Here is a 12,796-nt window from a genome sequence, read left to right as displayed (position 1 = left end):
AATGCAAATTAAGTTTTCCGACTCTCTGCATACTTTTTTTAACTAGTTTTTACTGTACAGCCTTTTTTCTTACTGTCTGGATTCTCTCTCATCATCTCCTTTAAAACTGATGCTAATCTTTGTTACCTATTCAGGAGGCAGCAGTTCAAAATGAAGGTTACCATATGCAGATATTTAAATCACTGACGTGTACAAAAATCAAATTGTGACTCAGTATCTAATGTAGTTTTTAAAACAAGAGGATTGAGACGATTTTTTTTTCTCAGTTGTGCTAAACTGCATTCTTAATTTCATTTCTTTAATGCACTACTTATATTTATGTCTAGTTTATAACTGGTTTTCCTTTTGTAGCAATACAATGAAAGAAATATAACAGCAAGACATATAAAAAAAAGAATCAGCTGTATCTTTCAGTTCGCTTTGTAAATATAGGTTGTATCATTTATATGCAAATGAGAATCTACTAACAACAAGAACTTGAATGACAATTACATCTTCGGAGAAATTAATTCTTTTATGACAATATACTCGATACATATAAGAACTAAATTACAAGGATGTAATTTAAAATCAGGTGCTACAGAAATCTACATATACAGAAATGAAAACAGAATACAAGTAAGTGTTCCACGTTTGATCTTGTATTTTTGCCTCCCTTTTCCTTCTCCACTGTGATCTTTGTGACTCCATTTAACAACATGGTGTGAAAGACTGCGTAGTAACAAAAGCAGAAGAAAGAAGAATCACACGCTGTCCTAATCCCAGCCCAATATTATACATTCAAATTATAAACTCTTAGGAATAATGTTGATAAAGCAATTCTCAACGGTACTATTTGAACACTCATTTAAATAGAAAAAATATGATTGTGAAATAATGAAAGGTGCAGAAATCTTAATTTTATAAAGAATTGTAAATTCAGAGGTGGAAGACAAAAGAAAATTCCCAGATGGTTCAGGGAATCTCCGTGCTGGTACCAGATTCTAATCGCTGAAATTGAACTGCGCTACCAGTTAAGAGCTTCCTACCTCAGCTTTATTTCTGATCCTGTGTGACATTAAATTAATTGTAATTCTTGAAATGTAACATTATCCTCTGTTCTGCATATAATAACTGCATATTTAATAAACATTCTCATGAAATTTTAGGACTAGGAGACAGCATAACTATAAAATCCAGTATTCACACATAAAACTGGAATACTGTATATTCAACAAATTGCAAGCATGAACTCCATATCTAACCCTACTGATTTCAGCAGAAAAATGATGAAAGTACGCTTTTGCAACTATGACTTAGGACTGTTCAACACATCTTAAAGTAGAGAACACCCAATTTTAAAGCTAATGGACTGGCTTACAACATAAAAACTAACAAATCCATAGAACTTCCTAATATAAAGCTGTATATAAATTATCTATATTCAAGATCCAATGATGATTGCTACATCGCTGCCTGATACAAGAATGATCAATGATGTGAAGTTCTACCAAAGTACTCTCTAGGACAAAGTAGAGTTCCTGAAGTCCACAGTAAGGAATACCTTAGGTTAGTTAAATTAGAGCAACTGCTTAAGGACTGTTATGTCACTTGAGAATTGCTGAGCTGCAGCAAAGCCTCCAAATCCAGTGTATACTTTTTTCAAAAAGATGGAGTAGTAATGCTGTACTGCCCTCTGTTTTCGTATCTGGTTCTGGGCTTGTCAGCAACACAGGCAAAGTGAGAAACAAGGGAACCTGTTTTAACAGTCAAGAAAGAATCTGGTCAGCCTATAGGTTCTCAACCACATGGGACTGCCACCCTCTCCACCTTCGGTTCTTCAAACCCTGTGAACATTGTACAAACCAGTTACCCAAAATCAGCAGCCCAGGTTAAGGAAAGTGCTGACACTCCCTGCTGCCAACATGCTCTCCACTCCCCGCTCTCCTCGTGGTCAGCAACTGTATAGGCAAAGTACACAAGAAAGGAATGACCGCTTCTTTCACCTTACTTAAATCTACGGCTAAAGCTGGCTCTCTCACTGCTGTCACCTATTGTGGCAACTCGGATGTTTTATAGCAGTGGCCCAAAGCAGCAGTAAACCGGAGAACATCAGACATCTGATAACAACAAAGATGAGTTTACTGTTCCCTCAGTACCAAACTCCCCCAGCTGCAGGCAAAATTGTATTACTTCTGGTGCTTGCTCCATTCTCAAACTGCAGGTAAGTAGGAGCAGAGAGACCAGCTTTCTGAAGAATAGCCTGGCCCAGGATGGATGCTGACAGAGCAAAAAGTTTACCAGCGATCATTTCTTCATCTCTTAAACAAAAGGACTAAGCCCCTGCCTCTGCAACATCCCCTTCTCACAGAGGAATAGGAGAATTTGGGCAGCTTTGATAGTACAACAAAATAATCAGGAACACATCCCATGGCCCAGAGATTCATCAGATGATGGTATTAGCCACAGCAGGCAGCGTCTTGACAGAGCTGATCTCAGATAACAGATTGCTCTGTCACTTGCAGTTTCTTCTGGAGATAAATATAACTCCACAAGCAAAGCCTCCTGCCCCAAAAAAAGGGCTATAAAGAGGGGGCAGAAAAGGATTAAAAAAGATGGAAGTTAATTCTAAGTAGCTTTTTTGCAGTACATAAATATCCTTAGCATAAAGACATTGTTCTATTACTTTGGAAAAAAAAAATAATAATTCTTACTCTTATGTTCGGCTTGCATAAAACCAGGAAATACAGGTAGAATATAGCATTTAGTCATTCCACTATGATTGGACATTTCCTTTCTAAGCACAGCTGCAGTTCCAAACTATATTACCTCTAGATTGATATCAAAGGATCAATATAGTCTTTAAATCTCCTAAGATCAACAATACTTTTGATATAAAAAAAGTAATGCAATCTTACCTTTCTGACCCAATAAAGTTGAGTGCATGTAGAATTTGTTAAAATAAATCCATGGAAGACAATAAAATCAAATAACTTGAGACAATTACTCTAAATAACTACATTACTTCAACATGCATGTTAGCTTGCTCCCCACCTAAAAATTCAATCTGCAGCAGAGGATTTGTTCTTTATGCAGCAATCATGGTTTAGTTTTCCAATTAGTCTTTCCTTCTGCTATTCCACAAGAGAGACACTATCTTTTACTGCTCTCACTGCCCTCTCTTGACGGGCCAGCACATGTCAGCTGAGTTTAAATACAGTCTCTTTTTACTCCAGAGCATGTTTGAAAAAACATCTTCACATTTTTAATCCATGCCATTCAAATTTTCGTGCAAGTCCCCCAAAAACTGATTTTCTAGATCATACTAAGCTATATGCCTGCTTCATATTCTCACTCAAAACTCTCTTGCTGAGATTACCACATATACTTGTTCAAAAATTATTCCATATTCGAGCTTTCCCTTCCTTTTCAGTATTAAATACATGATAAACCTTTAAGGCATTACACAACTTAGTTGCATTTTGGTTTTGGTTTTGTTTTCTCTGCACAGAATTTCTAACCCAAATACCCTGCAGAGTCTGATACTAGAGTCCTACTACAAGACCCCCCATCTAATCAAATACCTTCTGCAAACTATTAAGTAACAGCAAGTGTTAATTTGTTTATATTCCACAATGAAAAACAATGCAATTTTTATTAATAATCAAAGGGCTGACTGACTCTAAACCCTCCATCTGCACAATATAGACAATGGTATATTTTAAACTCTTAATTTTGCCTTTTTTTTTTTTTTTTTTTCTTTACACACACTGCCACAGGAAGATGATGACAGTGAAGTAATGCCCACACACTGATCTTCCACGTATTTATACAAACAACTTGAATGTTGTACAAGGTCCCATAGGCACACGAGTCACAAAGTACCCTGCCGTCATGTGGCCATCACGGTGTATAATCTTTTCTCTAAATTGAATGAATTTAATCTTGAAACTGCTACGATATTACTGCTACCGTGACAAGATAGTGGTTTCAGGACTTCATTCTTTCAACAGAGAGAAACTGCCTCAAAACTTCCTTTGCTCATTTGTTTTTTCCTTCCCTCTGTGAACAAAACCACACTGGGCATGTCACCACTGTGTATCTTGGGCAGACTAAGACCATTTGCCTACATATTGAGCTGGCAGGGAATGATACAACTCAGATACAACTCAGATCCAAGAACCACATACTGAATTACTGCATTTCCATGGCAGGACTGAAATGCCCAGCTCACCAGCAGTGCTCCTCAGCTTGTAGCTTTTCATTGCCTAGAACATGTCAAAGAACAACTTTTGGTATACAATGCCCATAGGCAGAATTAGTCTGTGATGAACTAAATCCCTGCTGTTTATCTTCCTCCTCTATATTTGTAGGTGATGAGCCATTGATAAATAGTCTTGTTCTTTTCTCCTAATTCAACAGCTTATTTGTCCTAATAAATATTTTTCCCTTCCTATTTTTTTAGTTTAGTCCTCAAATAATTTTATTTCCTTTCTGAATGATATTCTGGTATTCCCTCTATACTTGAAATACTATTCTGTTTAGCCTCATCATCATTATGACCAGCACATTTCTGTAATGCGTACTAAGGCATCATCAGAAAATACAAGATCAATCCCAAGTGTTAATCTCATCCAGAAACTTCACTTGTATCACCTTAGTAGCCTCATAGTTCTCCTTCTTTAGCCAACTATCCAACTTCCCCAGCCTGAGCAGTCATTCCTGAACTGTAACATGGAATGCTTTGCAGACATTCTGATAGATCCACTACATTTCTCATATGTAAGCAAATCACTTATGGCTAAAGCAAAGGAAAATCTAGAGGTTGTTGTACAGTATGTTCATTAACACCATTTGCCTTCAGCAAACAGCCAGTGGCTAGAGATGCAAGGCAGCTCTAAATCCACTCATCCTGCCTTCCAGTGAGTGCCACCTGGTGTCACTCCTAATAACATAGGAGGTAATTTCAGACACTAAATGTGAAGAACAACAATATATATCTCAGAGTCTTTGTCACAATGCCATTTCTCACCTCACAAATAGGATAAAGGGTTAAAAAACAATGAGCACTAACAAGTTATAAAGTGTCCATGATTACAGACATCTACATACCAACAGATCTTCTGACACTCTGAATGAAAATGTTTATAAATGATTCCTCCTGTAAACAACAGAAAACTATCCTGTTGTGTCCCAGTTACCCTTTTCCTTTTCTCTGGCACCGGCTACACAGATACAACACTGAAACCGAGGACCATCAGGAAAATTGAAGACAGGGCTTTCCTCTTTTTAGATTTGCTAAGTAGTGTTATCTAACAATACAAGTGCAGAAGCTGCATTTCAGTAACAGGATGAGGGTCTAACAGCCCAAGAGAGTTGCTGTAAAAATGCTAAACAATCAGCATTTAGTTCTAACTAATGTAACTCATTGGAAAGCAATGGGCTATTTGAAACAATAGCTATAAAAACCCGACTTTGAATAAGTCAATTTTTCCTTTGATGTATTTTTCAACAAAAATCCAAACTTTTCTAAGTAATGAAGTATTAGAATCCCAAATATAATAATTGTCAAAGAAATGAAGGATACTCCCTTTCCAAAAAATTATGTTAACATAATAATTATGTTAAATAAAAAAAAAAACACTAGATGGAGCAACTATCCTATTTTAACATGCCTTTCTTTTCAAAGGGCACAAAGCCTCTTTCAAATCTGAAGATTAACATTATATCCATAATAACGTTATGACAAATAGATTTCCCTGGGAAACTTTAGGAAGCATGTACAAAGTTATTTACTAAATGGCAAAGAAAGGTATCTTTAGACATTATTCTAGAACATTAATATTGCAAATATGTTTAAATAAAATGTTAAGCAGCTCTAACTTGTTTGCTCTTTAAAAACTTACCATGAACAAAGTAATTTTCAGATTTTTCTATGCTACACACCTGACCTGTTTTTCTCAGAATATGCAAATACCATGAAAATGTTATCTTGCAACCCCTTCTCCCATTTACAGGGTTGGTTGGTGTTTTTTTTTTTGGTTTTTGTTTTTTTGTTTTGTTTTGTTTTGTTTTTTTTCATCCTAAAACTTCAGCTGTGTTACATTGATCTCTAGTCCTAATGCCTAATACATACTTTCAAGACCTTTATTATACAGCTCCAAATATTTTTTCCTTCTCAGTTTCAAATTAATTCCTTTGGGAAAAGGAGCTTTCCTATGACCAGTAACAGAGCTTAGCACATGGCTGAATTATTCTGACATTTTGAAGCATTACTTTTGAGGCAGTTCCAGATTTTTTTTTTGGGGGGGGTGGAAGACGAAGGAAAAAAAAAAAAAGTCATCTGCTTCTTATCTCTGCTTTCCATGACTTATGGTAAGAAGTTGCTTTAGGAGGCAAGAAAAATCAACAGCTTCTTTCCCATGCATTTATGCCACGGTGAATCAGGGGAATGGAAATGCGATATTCACTCCTGTGTACGCTATTGGTCTACAAGTCAAACTGCTTTTCTCAGTTTCTTCAGTATAAATGGAGACTCTTATACTTCTAATCCTTCCAAAGCACTTGGAAATGTATAAACCAAAAGCATTCCAGAAAGCTTGATGCTTCAATCTTAGCCATCCATTGTTTCTCCTCAGCTAAGTAGCTGGAGACTATACTCTTATGCAGTTCACTAATGCAATATTCAGAGAGTAGACAAACTACTTTTTGTTCCTTCTTGAAACTAAGCACCTAGCAATTCACAGTGCAGATGCAGTGCATCTTTAAGACATCCTCTAGTCTTTCTAAAACATTTAGATCACAGGGAAGCAAATCTGGAGCACAAATCTTTCCAAACATGTGGCAATAGAGGCTGATGCATTTAGTTCAGGCATACTCTTTTACAACAACAACGCTGACTAAAGCTTGAGAACAGATGCGAGAAGCTGAAAAAACCTGGAAGCATTATTCACCACCTCAGTAAAGCCCCAACCCCCAATATGACTTTCCTGACGGCCCCAAAAATACCAGGCAAGAGCATGCAGTGTGTTGTACCATGGAAAGAGACCGACACAATCTGGTTATGCACCTTCAGAAGTTTCTGGCAAGCATTCAATAATTGCTGAGGTTTTTTTTCATCAAACACAAAATTAAGCAGTACAGAATCATCAGCTCTTGGTCATTAAGTGCTCGGCAAAAATTCTGAACATAAACACACACGCAACATAGAACAATGTAGGGAGAGGTGGGTTGAGAACCCCCATTCGTTTAGTTTATTTCAAAAACCCAAAGGCTATGTAGTACTATGGCTTTGTTTGTCCTTGGGTGGAAGTACAATTAAATATACACAAACAACCCTGAAAGATCTTGCAGCCAGCAATGGACCCAGAAAATAACTGACTGACTGGGAATATAACCATGAGGTTCTCCCAGAAAAAAAGCATTGATGAAAAGGGTGTCTAGACACCAATGCACAGAGAAATTTTAGCTGAGCACCCACATTTTAAGATGAGTTTTCTTCTCCTATTGTTATGCTTATGTTCAGTATAAATTTATTATGCTAGAGAAAGACAGGAGCATACTGTCAAGTGTACTAGTTTCTAAGACTGCTTTTTCATGTTTTAATAAAAGCAGTCACAATGACCACTATTCTAAGCTGAAACTCCTTCCCCGAAGTTTCCTCTGAAAGTGTTTCTCTGAAGCTATTTATTGACTGGTCCTCCCACTCCAGAACACCTGCTTCGACTTTCTAGAGAGGAAAGGTACATAATCTGTTTTTGGCTGTTCAGTTGGAAATGCCAAAAATAAATATCTAAACGGAAAAATGCTGCCTTTAGGTAATATAACCATCATTTATCCTGCTGCACAGCTGTGGACATTTCTAACATCATTTACTCTGCACATTACCATATTGTAGTTCCACTCACAGGTATTCAGTGAACAGTCATACTGAACCAGTTCTCATACAATGGTATGCTTGCACTGTTATAACAAATCTAGTAACTCCTGTACACAAAGCAATATTCCAGCGAGTTGAACTATGTTAAACCATATTAAACTATGAACTGCCTTCTTCCAGGTAGAATTCAGATTGCTTTCTTAATAGATCAAAACAAAAATCTGATCTGTGCAGCAATGAAAAGGACTCTGATTTTAAGTACATATAAGAAACCACAACTTATTCAACTATCTAAAGTCACCCTAGACAAAGACTGAGAACTACCAGTTGTTCCAAGGTTCATACCGAGTCTTATCCAAAAGTTAAACAGAACTTACATGGTGAATGAATTAGCATAAAACATAAATCAACCTCCCTCAAAACCTAGTATATAATGGTAAAAACCAGTAACACTAAATTTCGTACCAGATCTGCCAATAATTTTGCTGCAAGCAATCACAGCCTCCAATTTGATAAAATATCCTATTTTCTGTACAAGTATCTATCAAATTTTTATATATCCTTGCTAGCTGCAATGCTTTAGAGAGACGACAGCTAAAACACAAGAAATTATAATTCCCAGTTTGTATAAAACAGGGTATTTCTGAATATAACCAATTCCTATAATCTAGCTAATTCCTGCCCTCTGGTAGTTTCCTTGCATGATGACTTACAAGTCTGGAGTCTGCTGTACCCTGCTAATTTTACTTTCAGTATTAAGGCAAATCAAAAGAATACGAGCAAGAAGGAAAACATGGACTAATATTACTCTGCTGGTTTCCGCTGGGACAGAGTTAATTTTCTTCACAGTATCTAGTATGGGGCTATACTTTGGATTTGTGCTGACAAGAGTGTTGATAACACAGGAATGTTTTAGTTAACGCTGATCAGCGCTTACACAGAGTCAAGGCCTTTTCTGCTCCTCACATCGTGCTGTCAGCTAGCAGGCTGGGGGTGCACAAGAAGCTGGGAGAGGACACAGCCGGGACAGCTGACCCCAACTGACCAAAGGGATATTCCATACCATGTGACATCATGCTCAGCATATAAAGCTGGGGGAAGAAGGAAGGCAGAGGACGTTGGGAGTAATGGCGTTTGTTCCCAAGCAACCATTACACATGATGGAGCCCTGCTTTCCTGGGGATGGCTGAACGTCTGCCTGCCCATGGGAAGCAGGGAATGAGTTCCTTGTTTTGCTTTGCTTGTGTGTGAGGCTTTTGCTGTACTCATTCAACTGCCTTTATCTCCACCCCCGAGTCTTTTCACTTTTACTCTTTCGATTCTCTCCCCTATCCTACCGGGGGAATGAGCGAGCGGCTGGGTGGTGTTTAGTTTCTGGCTGGGGTTAAACCATGACAGTTACATACTTAGTAGCTGAGAAAGGAACTTCTGCTGCAAATTGGTCTCCAATTTTAAATAATGTATAGATATTTCTAGCAACAACTTTCTTGAAGGACTGTAAAATACAGGTTTTAAAAAATCACCCTACTTCATTTAGTTTTAACGAAGGTAATGCTTTTCTTCATAACAGTAGACTCGCATTTCACCTCTATATATTTATGCCAACTAAGGTCATTCCTAAAACATTTAGTTCGGAAAAAAATAAAGTGAAAAGTCTAAAAATACCAATTATTGGAACAGTTTAAAATTTATGAGGAATTTCCAGTCTTAATTTTTCAATTTCAAAACTAAGAATGCCAATATTTTCAAGACAGGCACCATGCATTAACATAGGTTTACTCTTGCATATAAGACAACAGGGCCTCGATCCTCTTTCAGATCTTTGCACATTACTACTGAAACATTAACAAGAGTACTAATGCTGTCTTATTATGTCTTTTAACTAAAAGCATTGCCATCTAACAATTCCTCGAACAAATTCAAGAATTGTGAGTCTGGTGATAGTCATTGCTATGCACTATTTTGAGTGCTTGGAAATATATTAGCAAAATACCACTCTCACTATTATTTAATGGTAACCTAGGATATGCAAAAAAAACCCAACCAAACCAGATTCCAAGTGATACTGGAGATCAGATTCAATTCATTCAAGCCTACAGGAGAGCTGGGGAAGGACTTTTTACTAAGGCATGTAGTGACAGGACGAGGGGGAATGGCTTTAAACTGGAAGAGGGCAGGGTTAGATTAAACATTAGGAAGAAATTTTTCCACTATGAGTGTGGTGAGGCACCAGAACAGGTTACCCAGAGAGGCTGGTGAGGCCCCATCCCTGGAGGCGTTCAAGGCCAGGATGGGGCCTTGGGCAACCTGGTCTAGTGGGAGGTGTCCCTGCCCATGGCAGGGGGGGTGGAACTCGATGATCTTCAAGGTCTTTCCACCCTAAACCATTCTATGATTCTATAATCTGGTCTAAGCACTTTCTGTAGGAAAATCCCACTTTAGATGCCTATGTATAAAAAAAAATGTGCCTCTGAGTATCTGTTTTTTCAATGACATACCCCTTCAATTAAAAAAGAAAGTCAGATTTCTCCTATTCTTGGTTTATCTCATTCTTAATAAGTTAAAGTCTATTTTACAAGAAAATAACTTATCATTGAAAACAAACTGAACTAAACAAAGATATTTTCTATAGAAATGAGATACTGAATGCAGATTCACATTTTTTTCAGTCCTTGAATCCACTACCTTGGAATTCATATATTTATCAAATATCAAATATGAATATAAAAAAATAATCCAAAACAAACATCATGATGAGCATTTGAAGCCTAGCTTCTTAGCACCTTATTCTGAAATTTAGTGTTTGAGATAATTCTACTTAAACTCATCAGAAATTTTTCCTGTGACTTTCATAAGTGTTCAGTATTAGTCTAAAATCCCTTGTCACTTGTGCTTGGAGTTACATAGTAAAAATTCTGAAAATGATGATACTGCACATTTCGCCAAATATTAACTCTGCCTCTGCAGAACTGTTATTTCTAATGCTGACCCACAAGTCAGAAAGAATACAACTTGAACTTTAGAAACCAGGCAAGATCTGCATAACTAGTATCCTAACTATTAAAAAATTCTTTTTAAAGAACATAAAAAGAACTAATGGAATGTTTCTTGTCCTTCAAGTTTCAAGACTATAGTCAAGTGGGACCCTCACAATGCCAAGCATACCGACTATAATTATTAACACAATGGTATTGACATAATGATTAACATTCTATACTGCAAAATAGTTAGACTAGAAGCACAAAAAAATCCACAACTCATCCTGAGTGAAGAAAAACAATATGGAACTGGTACCTTAATAGAGAACATAAAACCAATTTTAATGTCAAAAAAAATATGCAGCAAGTTATTGCAGTCAAATGACTAGTTTTGCATTCTCATCCACTCTCAGCATTCTCTCTCCGCCTCTTCATGATTCTCACCTCTTCCTAATTTCTGAATCCACAAGGAGTTGCCTCTTTTTGTGGGGTGGTGGTGGTGGGAGTTCCTCTTTAGCATGCTTAACCAGGATTTGTTCTCTTGTGGTCACCATAGTTACAGTTTCCATTACAGTTGTCTGCGTTAGGGATGTCTGAGTGGTAGTGACAGCCTGCGAAATCTGTCAGAAGTATTAAAACAGAGGTCACACACTGTTCGAAAGACTTCAGTAAAGACTGTTTGGAGTAGCAATAGAAAATAATGAGAAACTGCTCCCATCTGATCATAGGCTGACCTTCAGAAAAAAAAAATATAACACTATATGCAAGTCAAACCAAATTGTTTTATCTGACTCATGCTGTGTGAATAAGATATCTGCAGAAGTCAATATCAAGATCAGAAAAGATCCTAAATAGAATGAACTTATGGCTCCCTCTAAATCATGCTGAATGAAGAAAATAAATGAATGGTCAATTTTATGGGGGAATTGAATGATAGCAAATGTATAAAATACTACTATTGCTGTATGTTACTCTGCCTCCATTCTGAAGATTTATACCTTAAGAAGTGATAAAGGCATGGTAACGGCACTAAATTACCAATTTTTTATTTTTACCATTTATAAGAATTTTCAAACTAGAATGTAATTCATCACAGCCTCCTTGCAGAAAAGGGCAGTTAGCTTTCTGTCAGGAAATCTTAAATTAGAAAACACGCATTAGAAGGCAAATTAATTTGCATCAGTTTTATTCCATAATTAAAAACTAATGTTAAGGGGTCATAAAAGATACTAATACACATAATATGTAACACTGTAAATGCTACCAGTGTAATGCATTTAACTTTGCCCAGTAATATGAAAAAGCAGCCTTCATATAGTTCAGCTGCATTAAAAGAAAAAAAAAAGGAATAAGAAATATTTTCTGCTCATATTTGTTTGGAAGATACTGTTTGTATATATACTTCCCATTTATATTTATTTCCATATAACAACAAAATACAAACTTCCCACTTAAACACGTGCAACTGTTCTTAAGACCCTTAACTCTTGAGAAATGGGTCACTTTTTTTTTTTTTTTCATTCTGTCAGATGATGGGTCATTGTCAAAATTCTCTAGTTACAGCTCCAATGATCACCTCACAGTTTAGGGGCAGTGAAATGGAAAACAAAAGGAAGAAGTTATACCAGGAGCAAGAAAAGCTGTGCACCAGAAGAGCCCTGCTTCTTTGCTTATTGCCAACATGCAAGAAATAGAAAGGCCTTCCAATACAGCGACAAATTCCATGAAACTATACATGGAATACATAACAGTAACATACATAATGATATACAATACAATAACATACAGAAATAATCTATTAGTTCTTGCATCAGCAACTCAGTAAGAGTATTGAGTTACCTTAGTTATTGAGACATTGGTGTTTCTATAAACAACAGAGAAGAGGCATACCAGCTAATTAACTATAACTCCTTTCCCACAACACTTTCTTACATAGAAAAAAATCGAGTGTCAAGGAAAG

The 12,796-nt window shown here is 36.7% G+C and overlaps 1 protein-coding gene across 1 annotated transcript in view; it reads right to left on the bottom strand.

Annotated features, from left to right (window-relative positions):
* Positions 1–12,796, bottom strand: part of DMD (dystrophin) — a 927,929-nt gene that overhangs the window by 775,928 nt on the left and 139,205 nt on the right. Inside the window, exon 15 of the mRNA XM_009883534.1 lies at positions 11,281–11,456. Coding sequence (XP_009881836.1) covers positions 11,281–11,456 — 176 coding nt within the window. The remainder of the gene's footprint in view (positions 1–11,280; positions 11,457–12,796) is intronic.

This window comes from Charadrius vociferus, unplaced genomic scaffold (assembly GCF_000708025.1).
Source record: "Charadrius vociferus isolate BGI_N301 unplaced genomic scaffold, ASM70802v2 scaffold94, whole genome shotgun sequence".
Classification (NCBI taxonomy): Eukaryota; Metazoa; Chordata; class Aves; order Charadriiformes; family Charadriidae; genus Charadrius; species Charadrius vociferus.
Note: the sequence above shows the minus strand (reverse complement) of the source record. Positions and strands in the feature narration are given on the sequence as shown.